General features: G+C 37.1%; 1 protein-coding gene across 1 annotated transcript in view; it reads right to left on the bottom strand.

Annotated features, from left to right (window-relative positions):
* Positions 1–19,770, bottom strand: part of PLXDC2 (plexin domain containing 2) — a 242,195-nt gene that overhangs the window by 110,206 nt on the left and 112,219 nt on the right. Inside the window, exon 3 of the mRNA XM_056483768.1 lies at positions 264–410. Coding sequence (XP_056339743.1) covers positions 264–410 — 147 coding nt within the window. The remainder of the gene's footprint in view (positions 1–263; positions 411–19,770) is intronic.

Genomic DNA, 19,770 nt, shown 5'->3' with positions numbered 1-19,770 from the left:
GTGGTTTACCATTTGATAGTTTGTGATTCTCAGGAACAGAGGAAAATTTTAAATATATTTGTAAAGGCATCTCTGAAGGACTGTTACAGAAGGTTCAAAAAGTTCAAAGAATCATTTGATAACAAGAGTGTAAAGAATTCCACAGCTTAACTAAAAGATATAGCTCTGTGAACAATAGTCATGGTACTTAGTAATACTGCTGTGTGGGTCACTGGGGAAAAATATCCATGTTAATCAAGGAAGAAAGTGATAAAATAACTTACTGCTGCTTGACGATGGGTATTGGAAAGGATCCCATGAATCTTTACTTTGTCCTTCTCCATTTGGTCTATGTTGACCCACAGATCCCGGCTGGTAGAATCATATGGGCCATATGTCCTTGATGTATAATAATTATGATCTGTATCCTCCTGAAAAAGGGAAAAAACACAGAAAAAAACAGATTAAAGTGTTGGCTTTTACTTAAAACTCAACCTTGTTGCTCCTCAAAGAAACTCAGCAATGAAGGAAAAAGGGTAAAAATTGTAAATATGTTGCAGAGACAGTTCTGCTTCTAACCACTAGCAGCTGACAAGGCAGTTATCTCATGCAATCATCTTATATTATGATTACAATGTTCACTATCCCAAATACCAATAACACAGGTTATGCAATAACCACATCAGTGAAATCTATGGCAAAATGTTTGATGTCCTTTGAGGCAAGATGTTACAGTTCCTGTAACAATGGCCACACTCTAATGAAGCCATGAGAATTATTCACAGATAACACCTTAAAAAATTGGAGTTTTAAACATTTCTAAACATAATTCACCAGACTATCCTATTTAAGAGCATTTAAGAGCATCTGAAACATTCCTAATAGTTCTAGGCTTACAGTGCTATTTTATTTTAAATCACCAAAAGTTGGGTTTACTGTAGATTTGCCCCTCCAAGACAGACTTGTAGAAGAAATCTTCCTAATTCTCGTGGTTTTAAAAAATACTGTAGTTATTGTCATACTCCCATCACAACAAATTTTTGTTAAGGTCAATTACTGTGAAGGTCTCTACCTTCCTATCTAAGACTGAAAAAAAAGAAAAAAAAATGTATGGTCTGAGGCAAGAAAAGAAACTCATCTCAGATTCCTAGTCTTTACTCAAACCAAGCTGTTGCAACCACAAAATATTTAAATCAGCAGCACTGCCAGCTTTCTGATGAATAGCTACAATCAATACTACAAAAGTAGTACATGCTAGTATTTCTTAGTTCCTTCCTTGCTTCCTCTCCTTCTAAGACAAAGGAAAAAGCCCCCAAAGCCTTGATGATAGAGTTTGAAAATTAAAATAAACTCAGAAAATAAACAGTACCATAGAAAATTGAAGAGGATGACTTAAAATTTGGAATCACCCTGGTGGTGGAGACATTCCTCTCCTGCTGTACCTCCTGTACCCTGTCACACACATGGCAGTACCCTCAAATCAGGGCACACTGACATCAGACCTGACACCCCCTCCCCACAACCCCAAATTGTGCACAACCCATTCCTACTGACATTATCCTGAGCTGGAGACATTGGTGGTCAGGATTTATATTCTGATGACATAATTCATGTCCCAGATAAACATTGACCATAAATCCTGTTTCAGCTGGATTTGACATTACATTAACATCATTATTGATGCATCTTACTTTAGCTGTTGCAGATACAGTCAGGTTATTTTTTCCTTGACAATTTCTGTGTCTTCTGCTGTGCTTTGCATGCCAGGATGTAATTTATATCTCCAGTAAATCTCAGTAACAATTCTGAAGCAACTTCTAACTGCTTCACCAGCTCTAGGTTAGTCACACAAGTAAGCATAATTAAAACTATACTGTCAGGAAGATGACAAAAGCCTTACCAAATTCTTTCCTCCTTTAATGGTCAACAGAAACAGTTATTGCTGTCATGAACACAACAGAGGTACTGTAAATTAAAAGGTTTTGAAAATAAATACATATCTTCCCAGTCCAATTTATTATTCTAAAAAAAATTGCCTTAGTAAATAATGGTCACACTTAAGGCATACAAAAATCTCAAGGAAAGAGCTCCAGAGACAAATAACAAAAAATTACCAAAACAATTTGTTTCACATAAACATGCAGTATTTAAACTGCAGTCAAAACTGTGCAAAGTCTTTTTGCATTTCAATTTTTTCATAGCTAATAAAGCTACCCCAGTTAATTCCTAGCACCTCAGCCCCCACCTCCACAACTAGCACTGAGTCTAGTTGTCAGCTATGTAAGAATGTTTTAAATGGTATCTTGACCCATGCTTAAAGCAGATTCATCATACAGATTGTAAATCAAGCATTTAAATTATAGCTTTTAGCTCAAGATTTTGGCACTGTGTGAGGAATTACTTATGTCTACCAAAGTTTGTGCATAAAAAGTCTTGTTTAGTATTTTAATTCAAGGTAAATAATCTTAGATTATTTATCTATTCTGGAAGAAAAAAAACGCTCTTCTAGATGATAGAATGATAGAAAGAAGACAGAATTCCTCTTCATAACCTTCATGCAGATGTATTTTATGAATACAAGATTAATTATTTCTCTCTCACATACTAATTTTTCCTAATCTCACCTGTAAATTTACAATCTGAAACAAAAGGGCACATGCAGCTAACTACTAAAGTTGATGAGAGCAGCTTAGGATGCAAGCTTCTGTTCCAAGTCACTGCTTTCATAGTTCCTAATTTGCATTACCATGGAAATGAAATTCTTGGGAGTCTTTAATAAATATGACTTTATTGGTATCATTAGATACCTACAAGTTTTCATTCTACCAGACCTGTTTATATTCTTTGTCTGATTGTACCTGCTTCATAATACATTCCATTCCCTACAGGTAGGTACTACATAAGAAGATGGAAAAATGTTTAAGAAATTTTACTGAATTTTCATGCAAACTAGTCAATGAAGAAAATAGTTTTAATAGTTACATGAGACAGATTTAGAGTTCTGCTGGTAAGTAGAATAATATAAAAATACAATTATGAAGAGAAACAAACTTTTCAGTGTCTATTAGTGACAGAATAATGTTACTGAAAGGAAGGGCATGTAGAGAAAGCAGAGAACATACCCTTTACTGCTTCAAGGAAGCTTTTCTTTTTTCTTTCTTTTTCAGGTATTTGGGGGATATGAGAATTATCTCCCACTGGATTTCTAGATGTGCAATTCTGTCCAAATTCTGTTTGTATATGAAGTACATAGCACCTTTCTTCTATGGAACAGCATTAAAGCAAAGGATTTTCCCAGACATTCTTTGCACCAGCTATGAGGATTACTGTTGGCAACCTTTGTGAGTATAAAGGGAATATTTCTTAGAAAATCTCTCATAACACTTTTCTTCTGGGGAAGTAAGTTATTCTTAACCCCAGGCAATACTTGATGCTGAGTTGCCATGCTATTGTTGATTGTAGAGATTAATTTCTTAGCTTTCACAAGGGATATTTTCTGATGACACTTCGAATAGATTCCCATACTTCTCCAAATACAACTGAATTTTTCAGGAAAGCTGAGTAAATGCACTACTCGTAAAAGCTCAGCACAACTGAAGATTTAGCCTTCTTTAAATACTTGGTGTTCAGTATTTGTCAAATTCAAAGACTTAACATCCATTCCATACATTGCATATGGATAATCCCAAATACAGTCCAAACATCACATACTCATTTCATCAGTAACTGCAGTCCCTTAGCAGATCAAGGCTTCCAATGGTTCTGGCCAAAAATATACATGAAAATAGAACCACAACAAACATGAAACAATAAAGTTCCTTCTCAATGAAGACACCATGATTCTATGACAACACAATCACATAGGTAAGCATGGGACTTTTTAGATTTAATTTTTTTCCTGTCACACTTTTTCTTTAACAGAAATTGAAAAAAATCTCTAGGAGACAGAGGATATTATCAAACAAGATGTAGGAGTAAGAGTTGCTGTTGAATCAAACTGCATGAATATTTTGTTTTTAAATACTGGATTCAATTCAATCCAAACCACAGACATTACTGAACAAGAAGTTCTCTCAAGCTCCCTCTGTGTAAGGCTGTAATTGAAGAAAACTAACAACTTCAATCAGAGAAACAGCAGCTGGCATACCCAGGAATGACTCTGCACAACAGTATGTTGTAGAAAAAATCTCCATTTCTCAGGGAAGGAAGGAAGGAAGGAAGGAAGGAAGGAAGGAAGGAAGGAAGGAAGGAAGGAAGGAAGGAAGGAAGGAAGGAAGGAAGGAAGGAAGGAAGGAAGGAAGGAAGGAAGGAAGGAAGGAAGGAAGGAAGGAAGGAAGGAAGGAAGGAAGGAAGGAAGGAAGGTCCACAAAGAAAATAATTATGTATCAGCCAACCAGATGGCCATAACATTTCAGCAGATTGTTTTGGCTGCCTTCTCCCAGTACTGGAACATGGTTTGTGACATTATCAATGAAAAACCAATCAATCGATTGATCAATCAATCAATCAATCATCCCATCCAAGGATCCTCACCTTCAGATCTTCCTTATCAAGTGTCATGAGTTATTGCCAGATGCAATAGAAGACAGCAACACTGCATTTAATTTGATAACTGCTGTCCCTTTAAATATGCTACTTATTGAAATTTTATTTCCAGATTCAACTGAGATGATGACATAATGTAAAAACTCTGAAATCCTCAAGAATATGGTTGTAGACTTTATAGATGCTTAATTTTATCACTCTGAATGGAAGGTCTGGTATCTGTTTTTTAACAAAAGACATTAAAAAATTGCTCAAATATTACCAAACTCACAGACTAGGTCTATTTTTGAAATTAATTGCAAAATTACTGAAATTTCTGATAGTGTTTATCCCAAATAATTAGTTCCAAGAATATTTATCACCAATTACTAATTCAGAAAGTCTTTGCTTCTGAATACAAACATTTCTAGATTAATAGCCTATGAAATTAATCAGAGAATTGTGTTTTCTTGAAGGTACATTTATAGACTAAAATGAAAACACTGAAAGAAGAAAACATGCAATTAAATATTTTAAAACAGACTACTTTTCAGTAAAAAAGCAAAGATAACAATACTTCTTTGGATATTTAGAGAAAGGAAATAAGCTAGCAATTAAAATTATTTCCCTAAGGAATAAAGCAGTTCTGGCAATCCATTTTGTAGAACCATAACACCCTTTCTATTTAAATAAGACAACAACAATGTGCCCCTGCACACACAAAGCCAAAACAGCTTCCTCAAAACTATTTGTACTTTTACCCAATCACATGTAATGCTGGCTACTCTCTTAAGGCATCTCTGCCAATTATGTCAGTAAAATACAGCCAAAAGTGACTTCTGAATTGTTCCAGACTTTTGCTGGAAAATTACTTTTAGATTTCTGAGCATTATTAATCCCCACCAGCTAAAAACAGCCCAAGGGGGAGAACAGAGGTGACAGCTTGGATAGGACTTGAGCCATCACTGCAGGTGATGGAAAGCCTCTCCTCTGCAGCACGTTTTTGGGCCCTGAGAAGGGGCAAGAGAGATGCATGGTCACACTCTGCATTACCTGGGCAGGAGAAGCATGTGTGGATGGTGCTGCAACTGATTTTCCTCATTTATTCACATTTTCTTTAGGCAGACACTGACTTAGACAGGGGCAGGTGGCAAGGACACATGGAGAATATCCCTAGTAGAACAGCCATTAGCACAGGAGATGAGACAGTACAAGAAATGATCACCTATCCTGAGATGGGGTCCTGGTGGGAAAATGGGGATAGAGACACTTTGCATGCTGCTGCCATACAGCTCATTTTAACAGAATACTGTAATTACAATCATAACATAGCAATGCTATGATTTACAGGTTTATTGGATCTGATAATCAAAGAACCCTGAGGAACACTTAACTTGAACTGGCCTCTCAAAACTAGAAAGCTCTAATTTTGGTAGATAAGGTACATGTGGATTACAACATCAAAGTCTTACAGAGTGATTTATATAGGGGCTGCTGCTTAGGAAGCTCAATTGTTCTGAGGTGCTCAGAATTACCAATTTCATAAGCACTTTGCATCAAGGACAAACTCTCTGCTGTTCAATTTCTTAACAAAAGTCTGTGATCTCTATGAAGCAAACATGCAATTTAGAGTAGTGCTTTTACAGGGACTTGCTGCTTTCATAGTGACAAAGCTGCAATCTGCTTGTTTTGGGTTTTTTCTGTGGTTTTTGTTTGTTTTGTTAAAATGTCTGATATGGGAAAAACTAAAGGAATATACATATACATATCAATATCTGCATATATACTCAACGTTAACCACCAGCAGAACCTGAAGACTGCTTGTGAATATCACTGTTGGTGACTCAAACTCTAACAAAAGCCATTTTGAACAGCTAATATAATGACTAATGAATGAGAGGAACCCAGTCTAACTGAAGAGGAGATTCTGTGTCTCAGTGCTGTGCTGTTGAAAATGTCTTCTCAGACTATATTCTCCAAGAGGAGGCTACATGAGTACTCTGCAGAGCCCTGAAAGCTTCCTATGTGTGTGCAGTACTCCTCACACTCAGGTTTTCTTTAGGGCCAGTATGGAAATCACTTTGCTCAGAATCTCAGATTTACCTCCAGAGGTTTTTAGGGTAAACATTAAATGCTGTCATCAGCTGGGATGAAACAAAGGATTTATTTCATGTCTCTCTCCCCCATGCAGACACAAGGCTTTACACAGCTCTGTAACAACTTAAGCTCCCAGGTTTTAAACTGCACTTTTCTGAGCTCCTGACAGAACCTGTAATGGAGAGTCACACATGCTGACAGACATTCTGCAAGAGAAGGATGCCATAAAACTGTTATTAATCCAAAAAGCCATTTAGTCTTTGCGGCTTAGTGAAAAGTCAATGTGGAGACACTGCCTTTTCCATGATATTCAGCTGCTTTTGAAAGGAAGCTTCCCTCTTGGGGACTGCTATAAAACTGTCAGCCTATTTAGGGGTCATTACAGCAGGCTTATAAAGCCCTTTGGACTGTCTTGTCATATGAGACAAGCTTCAAAAGAGCAAAAATCTCTGCAATGCCTTACTTAAGAAAGAAAAAAAGCCAAATCATCAGTCACTCAAAACCCAATTACAGTAGGGAAATATTTATTATGCAGTTTTGTTCCTCATTTGCTAGAGCAGAAGTCTGAGAAATGGCATTCTGAAAATGCATCTTTATTAACTGCTCCGTGGCATCCTCTCCACTAAAAGAAAATAAAAAAGAACCATTTCAATACAATGCCTGAAAAAATGTCTAGCAGAAATTTTATTTTGGTGTAATTATGACACAGATTTTAGAGGTTTTATTCTCATTTTTAGATATGTATAAATGACTGAAGGGCTTATGAAACTGAAACTGCAAAAATTAATTAGTAAACAAAAAAACCTATCTGCCAGGTCTAGACTACAGAGCATTACTGGTTATGACACCACATCTGCTCCATTCTTGGGGGCTTATGACTACAGATAATACCATAAATAACTACATTTTGTCAAGTTAGCTATTAAAGATTCAGTATTTTAGTCTTTTAAAGATCCATTTCGTGTGTGGAATATAACAAACTGTGTTTCTGACCATATGCACCTTGACCTACTTATAGGCACACTTGGGCAATTTTTCCCTCCTCCTAAATATGTAAGTTCAGTTTAATATTATACACCCTTTTCTTTTTTTCCACCCCAGTATTAGAACAACTTTAAACTTCTCTGTAGCCTATGCATTCCTCCACTATATATTCAAATGCCAGGAGATATAATTTATCCTAATTTCCTGTTCTTTGGCACTTCTCTGCTGGAAGAGATGCAAGTAAAACAGCAACCAAGACCCAAGCAAGAGCCCTGAGGCTTCATGTGAGGAGGGGAAATGACAAATATAAACTGGCATGGAAACTGTGGCAGATCTGAAGCATTAATTTGATATTAGCAGGTATAGTTTGTAGCTCATCAGGGCTTTCCATAGGACAGTGCAGGATGCTGCCTCCATGCTCACTGGTGTGAGATGCAGTTCCTGAGCTGTTGATATCATGTTTCAGGGATCCATCAGGGTTTTGAGTCAAAATGTAGGGCAGTCAGTTGTAGTGTGATCAATGCAAAGTTAATACAAGCAGGAGAATGGGTTAATTAATGCAGCAGCATTTTACCTGCAGGGATAAAGCTTATGCTGAAGCCTTTAAAGGTGTCCCACATCCACCTCACTCAGCACCAGCCTTTGCCACAGTGATGCTGGTCAGCCCAGCTGTGTGCTGGGGAGCATTCAGCCAGCCCACACCCATCAGAGAGTCTGGACATCACAGGACAAACTGCAGCACCATGGCTTCCTTGGGGAGAGCTGGTTTTAAACAGATTGCAAACAAACTGGCAATTTATTTAGCCATAGCACTTTTTAGTTTAGCTCTCATGTACAACAGACATGAACTAAAACAGGGGACTGGCTGAAATCTGCAATCAATATGCAAAATTTCAACATCAGCATTCATGGCTTACAGAGAAAAACAGTGATTATAAAAGTGGTTAGCAATTTCTACTGCTCTTTTGTCTGGAAAAAGTATGCACTTTGCTTTATTCACATGTGTTTTCTGTATACATGTGTAATTTCAGTCTGGATTGTGTACACAAGAATATTGAAAAAAATGCTATGTACAGTTTTACTAAACTGTTATCACCAGCCACATTTCTTAAAGACTTGTGACAGAAATGCTTATTTATGAGATCTTGCAGTCACGCTCAATAAAATAAATAAATCCCTTGAGAGCTCTTGTGCCACAACTCTAAGGCAACATATTTAATTGAGATGCTTGATGAGTTACATGCTGCCTAGACAGGCGTGCCCAAGTTGCTGCCTTTGCCTGACATCAGGCTCCAAACAAGATTTCTGCAGAATCTGCACTGTTTTTTTCCAAGAGGAGTACTCTGTTATCAGAACCACAGACCTATCAAAAGCTGCCAGTGAAGACTTGCCAGCTCCTTCAGCTCCACTTTAGAGCAGTCCAAACACTTTAACTGCACTGCCTACTGACCATGGATGAGATCTAATTGACTAAGCTCTGGAGGAGCCCAGGGCCATCTGAAAATTGCAGATATGATTCAGGACCCACAGCTGACCCTTATCCTACAGGAGGAGCAGTGGACTGTTGAGCACAACCACAGCCTAATATTACATCAGACATCTATAGCTAGGCACCTTTCACCTTGAATTTCCATCAGCTTGGATCACAGAATAGTTTGTGTTGGAAGAGACCTTACAGATCATCTTGTTCCAATTCCCCAGCTACGGGCAGGGACACTAGACCAGGTTCCTCAGAGCCCATGCAACCCGGCCTTGAAATTTTCCTGGGATGAGTCATTCAAATTGCTCTGGACAACCTGTTCCACCTTTACCACCCTCATGGCAAAGATTGTTTTCCCAGTATCTCATCTGTATCTACCTTCTTGTAGCCATTTCCCCTTCTCCTACCACTACGTGCCCTGGTAAAACTTGCACATTCCTTGTCTATGCCACATGCATCTACACTTAGGTTTCCAAACTGAAGAACTGAATTTCACCTCTAATTTCAATATTAGCTACAACTAAAAAAGAAAAGCACCTGTACAGTACAGACTCCACTGTCTTTTAGAAATCACAGTCACCTAATATTTTGTATAAATTCAGGTTCCTTATTGGAGCAGTATACAGATGTGTACTACCCTTTATTGAATGTTTATATGAGAAACAAAACCCCTGCAGTGTGTTTAAGAAATTACCTTGATTTCCAAGATGATGGAAAAACATGCATGATACAATATAAGAAAAATCAACATTGTATGCACCACTTGTAACTAAACGATCAAATCAAAATTCTATTTCTATGTTTATTAAAAAAAAAATATTCTGAATGAATTGCTGTTTTTTTCAACTACATAGTCAGTGATTTTGACTCAACAAAGAGTTGGGGGTTTTGTATTCTAGACAAATAAGGACACTGGGGGCAGCAGCTTATGACTATAGAATGAAGATGCTCCAAACATCCTCACCAAACTTGCTATAATCCACTGTGCCAGTCAATATTATACCCCCAAAATGATACCCTCAAAATGAACACCCACCAGGTTGTTGACCTATGTAAGCCAGATCTAAGCAGCAGCACTTTGGAGCCACATTATGCCTGTTCTAGCACTGAAAGACACTTTTCATACACCAGAAGAGAGGCATCCATACTTTGCCTGGAGCAGGAAGGACCTGAGAAACAGCTTGCTTTGTTATCTGTACTGGAGCAGAATACCTCTGAGAGATCTTGGCATTTTACCCCTCAAGACATTTACTGCTCTGCCTAGATGAGATCAGACAGGTAGAATTTCCATGTGCCATTTCTCCCTCTTCCTACTTTTGTTGCTAAGGTTACAGAAAGAATGCCCAGAAAACGATGCTTTGATTTATTTAAAAATTTGTGTAGGAAATTGTGAAGAATTATGCAGCTTACTACAAATGCAAGAAGCAAACCTCCAGTAACCCTGTCACATCTCTGACTTTTGTTAAACGTTGTGCCACTGAAAAGTCTGGGGAGTATGTCTGCCATTCTTTTTTGTCTTTTCTCCCCTCGTTATTCACACTGCTATTTGCTGCACACTCTCCAAGATCTCCTACTGCCAATTTTGTTTTCCAGAATAAGTATGTGGGTTTTTTTACTGATGGACTGTGAACACTTAGACATGCTGCACATGCAGCACGCTGGTGTTACAAATGAAAGAAAAAAATCAAAAATATCCCTGGTATTTCCATTAGTTATTCCTGTTGTGTGCATGAAATACTACAACTCTTAAAAGTGATTCATCATCATTTTATTCAGCAGTTGAAAATACTTAACTGGCATTTTTGGAAGAACAAATGCACATTTTAAAAATGGAACTTTCTTGAGTCTAATCTTCCTCTTGATATGAATTTTGAGCATTGGCTCTATTTATTATTCTCTTTGAAAAGTCTGTATAACTCATACAATCACAATTAGGATAGATCATTGACTTCGGCATAAATACTAAATTTACAGAGAGTCAAAGGAAGTGTCTGACCAAATCTGAAACAATGGATCCATCTGTTTACACTCCACGTTGTTACTGTTTTGGGATAACAGATAATTGACTTTCCCATATTAAAGAAACATGAAAGATTTGGAGAGACACTGAGTAATCCATCAATGTCAGCAGAATTCCTACAGCTTTGAAAATCTATCCCTAAGGACTGGTACTATCCCAACTGGAATTGTGTGGCTTAGAGCGACAACTTTTTACTTACTTACCCAAATTCCTCTGCACAAGCAACTTGGTAATATATTCACCCTCACTCCCTGCTCCAACCAACTATGCACAATTTGCTGAGTGCTGTTAAATTAGCTAAAGCTGTTTGCTTTGCATGGGTAGAAATGAACATAATCTTCTGCTTTTTGCATGACCAGACCAAATTGATAAAAGTCTCCTCTCTTGAGGACACTCCAGGTGAACATGGTGAACAGGGTCAGAAAGCAAGTGTCTGGGAAAGGAGAGCATTTTCCAGCCTTCACAGCCAGACTAATATTCAGCTTCAAAAGTTGATTCTATTTTCAGCAAAGCCCTGCAAGCAAGTGCTGAGGCATGTATGACTGAAATAATTAATTCAGAAAGTACAAGGTCTGTTGATCCTGCTCATGGCTCTTTTCAGTCATGAGTTCCACCATTCTGGAATATGCTTGAGGAAGTTGGAGATGAAGGATATGGAAAAGTAAAATATTATCATTAGAAAAATTCAAAGGCAGATGCCATTAAATTCTGAATTCCATGTCTCCCTCCTTGCTATAGATTCATTCTCATCAATGTGTTAAATTAAATGCCTTGTGTGCCAACATAGCTAAGCATTGGAAATGAGTTCAGGATTACAATGGAGTTCTCTTATTTAGGAGTGGGAAAGCTAGTTTGTAATTTCTTTCCTTACCCATCCTCTCCTCCCAAGCTTAAAGGAAACAGAGAATCAATCTTTCCTCCAGCCTTTTCCCTTTTCAGCTATACCCAAGTTATTTGCAGAACATCACTTGAGTTTAGATTGGGAATATTGGAAGCATTGACAGGTTTATTGCCACAACACTTTTGACAGAGTTGGCACACATTCAGTCCAGCTGAACCTTGCAGCAAGACCCAGTAAAAGTGTTAAGATGACCTTGATGTATGTAAGCAATCAATATATTTAAAAGAAAAAAATATATGAACCATTTGCCTAGCTTACCATTTTGAAACAGAAAGTCTGAAAAAAACACAAGGCAGTGATATTTCAGTCTGCTGGCTGGCTAGAAAGTGACATCACTGGTGAAAAACCCACCTGGACAAGCAGAATATGGGGAGTAAATTAATCATTATCCCAGATGCTGTTTCTAATTGCAGGTGACATACTTTTTGGTGTAATTTAGCAAAAGAAGAGAATTAGGACATTTCATGTATGATCTGTGTTGCTTTCTAAACTAATTCACTTTCTGTATCTTCTTCACAATGATTCAGAATTATCAGTTAAATACTAAATATAATTTACAGACATTTCTGTTTGTCTCATGATATCACATGAAGAGAAAGTCCAAATAATTTTCCTAAGATCATAGGAAAAAGAAACATTTTTTTCCCTTGATTCAGTTTGAAAAATGTATATTTGATTTTTCTCAAAGTGAATTACATTCTCCATCTCAAATTAACAAGCTAATTTTTTAAAATAAATTCTTGACAATTGTGAATATAAACATTTTAAAATAACAATAATAACCTTTATTAAAAAAAAGTAAATTAAAATATAGCAAGAAAATTATATAATAATTGAAGGCTAAGTTGTATATCAGCTATTTAATTTAACATAAAATTTTAGCTCTCCTACAACAAAAAAATGACATCTAAACATTCTGCTAAATGGAAAACAAAAGATATATCCACAATGGCTTCAGTGCAGCTGCACTGTTTCATATCCCAAGATCCTTCCTCCAATATATTCCTCATCTCCACTGTAACTTTCAAGCTCCCAAATATGAAAATAAAAATATGGTATTTAACTTAATCTACTAAATGGATACCAAAAAAAGCACAAGAGCAGCTGGACTCTCTTAAGTCAAACATCTTCATATGGTCCTCAGAACAGACTGGGAAAGAGAATTGGACTCTGATCCTTGTGGGTCCCCTCCAACTCAGGATATTCTGTGATTCTGTCTGTGTGAAGCCCAGTAAGCACAGGGGACCCAGGGAAAACAATGACAATTCCCCATTTTCCCTAGGGTCCAATAATCTGCCCTTCAGATTACTGCCCTCCCTTTGTGTTTAACAACCAAATTGTGACAAATTGGTATTCCAAGAATTTGCCTCATTCTGTAAATTCTGACATGCACAACATTCAGTGTCAATGAGCTCTGGAGCTTTTGCAGTTTCAGGATGTGCAGCAGGAAGGAATCATGTGGGACATTTGCTAAACCTCTGGAACATTCCACATATCACAACAGAGACTTCTGGACTTAAATTACACTGGTTTAAAGGCAGCAAGACATCTGTGTTAGAGGTACAGCTGACATGGCCCAAGGCAATATAAGATAGGGCCTGAAATGGCTGAAAATCTGATGCAATGCCACCTTCAGCTGCAAAGCCATGTATTTTAGTCACAGTTGTTTTAGCCCTGTAACTTCCAGGTCCAGTTTGATCAAAGATTGTGAAAAATATTTGCAGGCCTACAGGAAAAGCCCAAATTTTTCTTCCTTCTCTTAAATGAGTTATACACCAGAAATCACATATATGCCAAAAATCACGTGATGTAGTAATTATTAACTGTGAACAAGAAATAATTATACATCCCTAAAAGTGAAAATAAGAGTGAATATAACTTTTGTTATGATAAAGACTTTGCAAGTAGACCTGGAAAGCTTCAGCCATGTAATTAAATCAATTAAAGTGTATTTCTTAGAACTTTCGACGACTTAGAACTTTAAATGAACCTTAACCAAAATGTAATGTTTCCCTTACTTCAGTCAAAGGCAAAATATTATTTCTGCTCAAGAATATAGTCTAGAATCTGTTCCTAAAATGAAGCCACATCAAAAAGCAGGTAACAAAAAATAAAACTAATCTGTGCTTCAGGTTTTTAGTTCTCCCCCCTGACTTTTGTAGATACAAATTTCATAACAGAAGTATTGTTCTTTTGCTCTCTAAAGAATCAGCTAATTCCTGTGACAAATTTCTGTTCTGCAAAGCTTCATTTCTCCTCACTTATATGTTAAATGCTTCAACTGAAACCTAAAATCTGGTTAAACTTTTGTACTGAATATGCATTACTTTGATATTTCATAATCTGCATTAAAATGTGACTATGCACTAAGAAAATAATTCTGTCCTAGTGGTGGAGGGATCAATAGCATCCCTGATATTATTAAACTAAGTGGCTATACAAGAAATGTTTTAACTATAAATTTAAAAGGTAAGTAGACAGCCAACTTTACATGGGCTCTAAGAAAAAGGGTCTAAAAATTGCAAGTCAGAAAACAGTTTTTAGAAGTAAAGGGGGACAAGCTCTTAGCTTGGGATGAGGAAAAAGAACAGAAATACACACTAGACTGTAATAACAAGGATTCTTAAATACACAATATGGTTGTCAGTAGCTTGGAGGAACCATGGTTTCAGAATACAGTGTTCTTTCTAAGTCCTTCAAATGCAACTGGCATTAAAGCATTGGGATGGGAAGAAAAGGAAAAAAGAAAAAAGAAAAGCAGGAAGAAACCAGAGGCAGGCTTGGCCAAACTGACAGCTCACTATGAGACTATAACACTCTTCAGTTTTAAGGCTTCTTTTTTGCATGGACAAGTTTTTCTACTTTTAAGGCAGTACATTAGAGAAGTACTTGCAGGATTGCCTTATCATTTGTCCAGCTGAGGGAAATTTAATCTCAACCATTTATTTTCTTCCTTGCTCAGACTTGCAGGGGGGACACAGCAATGGGCATGCTGACACTGCTGTCAGTAGCTGAGAGTAATTGCTCTCAAATCCCAAGGGCTGTGGAACTCAATCCCTTCTGTTGTTTTTGCCAGTCAGAATCAGACATCTTCACTTCCATGAGTGACTGGGACTGATAAGGGAGAAGCTCTCTTTTGGGTAGAAACTCTGGGTTAGAATGCAACATCCAGCAAAAGATGTTTTTTATCAGTAGGAAATCCACAAATGTGGTTTCAATAGGGCCAAGATGCTTTTCAGGTATAAACTACTGCTGCTGCTAAAATGTACATTTCAAACAACATCTAGAGAAAGTAAAGAAATGAGAGAAGAAAAGGAAGGAGGGTGACTTCAGTTGGCAACAACTCTATTTTAGTTTAAAGCAATACACAGCAGGAGATATCAGTGACATCCACAGGAATAAATGAATTACTTCAATACAGAAAAAAAATATTTACACTGAAATAGCCACAATTTTCTATGCTTGCAAGTGGTATGTTAGGTGAGGTGGAGAAAATAAGATACAGTGAGTTTGGTTTGATTTAGCATGCTCAGCATGCTGGTTTTTGCTCAGAACTGAATCTTCTTCTGTCATACAGCAGCAATCATTCATTCTGTTCTAAGACTTTATATGAAAAATTATGTGTTTTCCTCACATTTTTGCTGGTGCAAAGCAATAAAACTTTACTGCACTCAGCTCAAGCTTGACTATGATTTAATCTATTATTTTATTGCTGGATTTATTTTTGATATTTGAAGTTTGTGAAAGATTATTGTTTTGATGTAGTATCTCTATACAGAGGCAACAAATTTGAAAGTAATTCACATGATCTAAAGATATTTTGCAAAGTTTTTCACCTTCTGCTCATGCCAATGCAAGCCATATATCAGAGACTTCTCCAATTCAATTTCTCTGTATTTTTCTTGTTGGCATTTTACCCTGCACTGGTGTGACTGGCAGTCACAAGGAAGATTTCTGATAAAGAGACCAAAGCTATACATACAGAGGGAAAATCTCTTCTGTATGGAGCTACACACAGCCAAAAAACATAGGAAATCACTTGAAAAATTATTTCAAACTATGGAAAAATTATCATGCAACACTTGTGCAATGCAAAATTGTATATTAATGCATTAATTGTATATTATTGCATTATGAAGCCTTTTCCAGTGCTCAGCAGCCAGACCTCCATAAGCAAGTACTAAGGCAAAACAGGAATGCATTTATGGATCCCTTAGTGGTGCATACTGGGGAACCAGCATCCATACAAGATTCATTTCAGAAGTCAGCTTCTTTCTCAGTAATGCAAAAAATGAACAGGCAACAAGAACTTCTGATACCCAACTTCATTATCTATCACAGGGCTTTGGGAATGAATAGATCAACTGGTCACACCATCACCATGAAGCTGAGTTTATTTTAACAATATTAATACTAATCTACTTAATAAGAGTGGTTATGGAGCATACCTTTCTTTTACAAGAGTATATAAAAAAAGGTAGTATATTTGTGTTATTTTTCTCCTTGCCAAACTAGACATATTCATGAAGATGTATTTTCACACTCACTGCTTTTACAAGGACTTAGAGTGTTTGCAGCAGCAAATTCCACCTGACACGTTGCATTTCCTAAGCTCTATTTATCATAAGTAAAAGGCACTTCTAAATGTCCTGAGCACAATAAACAAAGGTAGTAGATTACACAACAAGCAAAAAACCAAAACAACCCTGACCCTCAAAACAGGAGAGAAGAATCATAAGAAATATGGGGGGGAAAAAAAGCAAGCTAGGCTTGAATTCAATATATTATGAAATTCCAGAAATCTGAGAAACAAACTCTCTAGAAAGAATTATTCTGAGAGTCCCAAAGTTATTCCAGGCAGAAGGCTTTAAAGTTTGGCTTTGTGACCCTCAAGAAGAAATATGGCTTAGCCATGGATGCTCTTATCTTCAATGGAGACCTCTGAAACTCTCATTTCCACAAGGCCAGGAAGACAACTTGTTGCAATGCATCACCAGAATCCTGTATTTTGGGGCTGCCCCTTACAGCTGGTTTAGATGGCTGACAGCAGATTTCTTTACTTGTCCAAGGCCATCTGCTTTGGGAATTTCTCTGACTGTAACATTTGCACCCATCTGTAAAAGTTGGCATTTCAGTCTTTTTATGCCACTATTTTTTCCCTCTTCAGAGCTTTCTCCCTCTGTCTTTAGCTATTTGATATAAGGGGAATGAAAATGTAATAAGTCGCTTATAGAATATGACCCTCCTCTGCCTTTGAGCTCTAGAGTACCAATTGCAAATAAAGCAAATGGGACTAACCTCCATTCTCAGGAGGTTTTTTGGATTTGCAATATTATAATCTCTATTTGGCACACCACACTAATCCTTCTAAAGTAGGAGAACAGAAGTACTTTCAAGAACTTAAAACAGTACTGTTTTAAGAGTGTTATATATAAGTTTTACCCTATAATTTACAGTCAGCTCTTTTGGCAATATCCATCTTGGTGGGTTTGTGCCACCACAACACTGCTCCACAGTGATCCACACCTGTGGACAATACTCCTATTCCCCAGCAACCCAATGGAAGGTCTTGGAGGTTTTATCATCTTCCCAAGGCTTTTTTCTGCTCCTTTCTGAAGGCTCAGCATATGGAATGGTTATAACCACTGCTTCTGCTAGTCTCTGCAATTTAGTTCAAGACCAGTTCAAGAGAACATCTTTACTTAAAAAAAGCACATGAATGTGTATATCATTTTGTATGAGCCCTTTCCTGAACCACAGTGCCAAACAAGTGCAGGGGACAAAACAGAGATGTGAAGAGAGACACCTGGGCTCCCTGGAGGCTACACTTCTCCATTTTTGGTCCAGAGAGGCTGCACCCTAAAGAGAATCTCACCACAATCATCTTTCCTATGCATAGGAGGAGGTCCACCCTGGCTACTAGAAAGGTGTGACAAATCAATCTACAATGCACTTGCATGAAGAGCTTTAGAAAATCTGCACTTCATGCTCCCACTCAAGCTGATGTTTAACCTCTGGACCAGGGCTGATGGCTGATCCAGCATGGTGAATTTGTGAAGTTACACAACAATTCCAGTAACTCCAATGAGAAAAAATTAATCAAAAGTGCCATTACCTTAAAGTAAAAGGAAATCCAGTGGAACTACGCTGTGCCCCACACAAGTTTGTTTCTATAATTTTTCACCTTATGATTGTATGATTGATAACTCAATAAATATTTTTTTTTAAAACAGTTTTCAGAAAATTCTGCCTACTGCCTTTCCTTTTTTCCTTGGCTGTTTTGGGTTTTGATTTTTTTTAATATTTATTTTTGTTTTGGTCTGGTTTTGTTGCTGTTTTTGGGTTTTTGTTTTAGTTTTGTTTTTTTTGCAAGGAGGAACAGAGGTGAGAGAGGGAATAAGGGTTTGGGTCTATAAAGCTGGAGAGAAAGTAAATGGTCATTACAAAGAAGAACAGCAAATACTATTAAGTGAAAACATGTTCATCACTGTCAGTCTTCATATTAAAGAAGTCTGCATTTCATGGTAAGCCTACAAAACACTTTAGAGAAAACAGTATCTAAAGGAAGGATGTTGTCATCCTGCAGCATCACTAAATGTAAGTGGCAGGTCATACTCATTCTCTGGATTCTCTTTAGCAAGCATTGCAATGTACACAGAGCAAGGATTTCAAATAATCAATAAGCTCTCCAGCACTGCTGATAAGCTGCCAAGCTGCAGATGACTGCAACATGTGGATTCTTCCTCTGTGGATTTCTGTTGTGTACTCCACCTCCTCTGTAAGGCCAGGCATCAAGGGGTTTTCTGTGAGATGCCTGTGTGTTGTAGTGGGGATTTTCAATGGAATCCAATAATGTGTAAAACCACAACTCTGTTATCTTATTGTGCTGAAAAGACCTTAGAAAAAAGGAGGTTTGCAACAGAACACAAAACCTGAATTCAATAAACTTTTCAGGTTAAGGCACTGCAAAGCCATTAATCTGTCAGGAAAGACATTCCTGGAAAAATACCATTCTGTGTATATTCAATTGCAAGCATGCATTTTTTTTCCCCAAAGTTTTGATATACATAAGTGTTAGAGAGGGACATCTGACCATTTTGCTTCTTAAGATCTTGGAACCCAACTGAATGGAAACACTGCACAGGAATCTACAGGTAAGCCATGGAAAGATCAGCTACTGAAACTTCCCTGTACCTGAAACAGCTTGCACTTTACCTGCTAAAATAACTAGAAGCAAGATTGATCTGTGTTGTAGCCTAAAAGAATTGCTAAAAGTATGGGCAGATGGGGATTACACTAGGCAAAAAGGAAGTTAAAAAATCAACAAGAAATTCAAAACTACAATTTACCAACCAGTGACTTTCACATTAGTACAAGAGGAAATGTAATTAGGGCTGTGCAAAATGGGAACCTTAAAAACAACAAGCATAAACATACCTCTCTGAAAGCACTATTTTTTGCTCATGCAGTAGAGATTCTATTGTCTCTACAGATTGGTTTTATATTAAATCGGGGGTTTTTTTTTATTGTGCAAGTAACAACCTAAAATCTGAAAGCTGCTTTTTTTCTCTCTCTCTGAGAGTGAGCTTCTTGGAACTGAAAAAAAAACAATACCCAACACTGTTTTGGAAGCAGATTATAATGACTGGAAGATGTTAAGTGTAATTTATTCCAAGCTGTATTTTATTGAAAAACAGGATGTAGATTTTATTAATAACAAAACCTCAAACTCAATACTTTAAAAAACCACCACCACAATAACAACAACAATAAAAGAAGCAAAGA

This window comes from Oenanthe melanoleuca, chromosome 2 (genome assembly GCF_029582105.1).
Source record: "Oenanthe melanoleuca isolate GR-GAL-2019-014 chromosome 2, OMel1.0, whole genome shotgun sequence".
In the NCBI taxonomy this organism is placed as follows: Eukaryota; Metazoa; Chordata; class Aves; order Passeriformes; family Muscicapidae; genus Oenanthe; species Oenanthe melanoleuca.
This window is presented reverse-complemented; position numbering and strand designations above follow the sequence as displayed.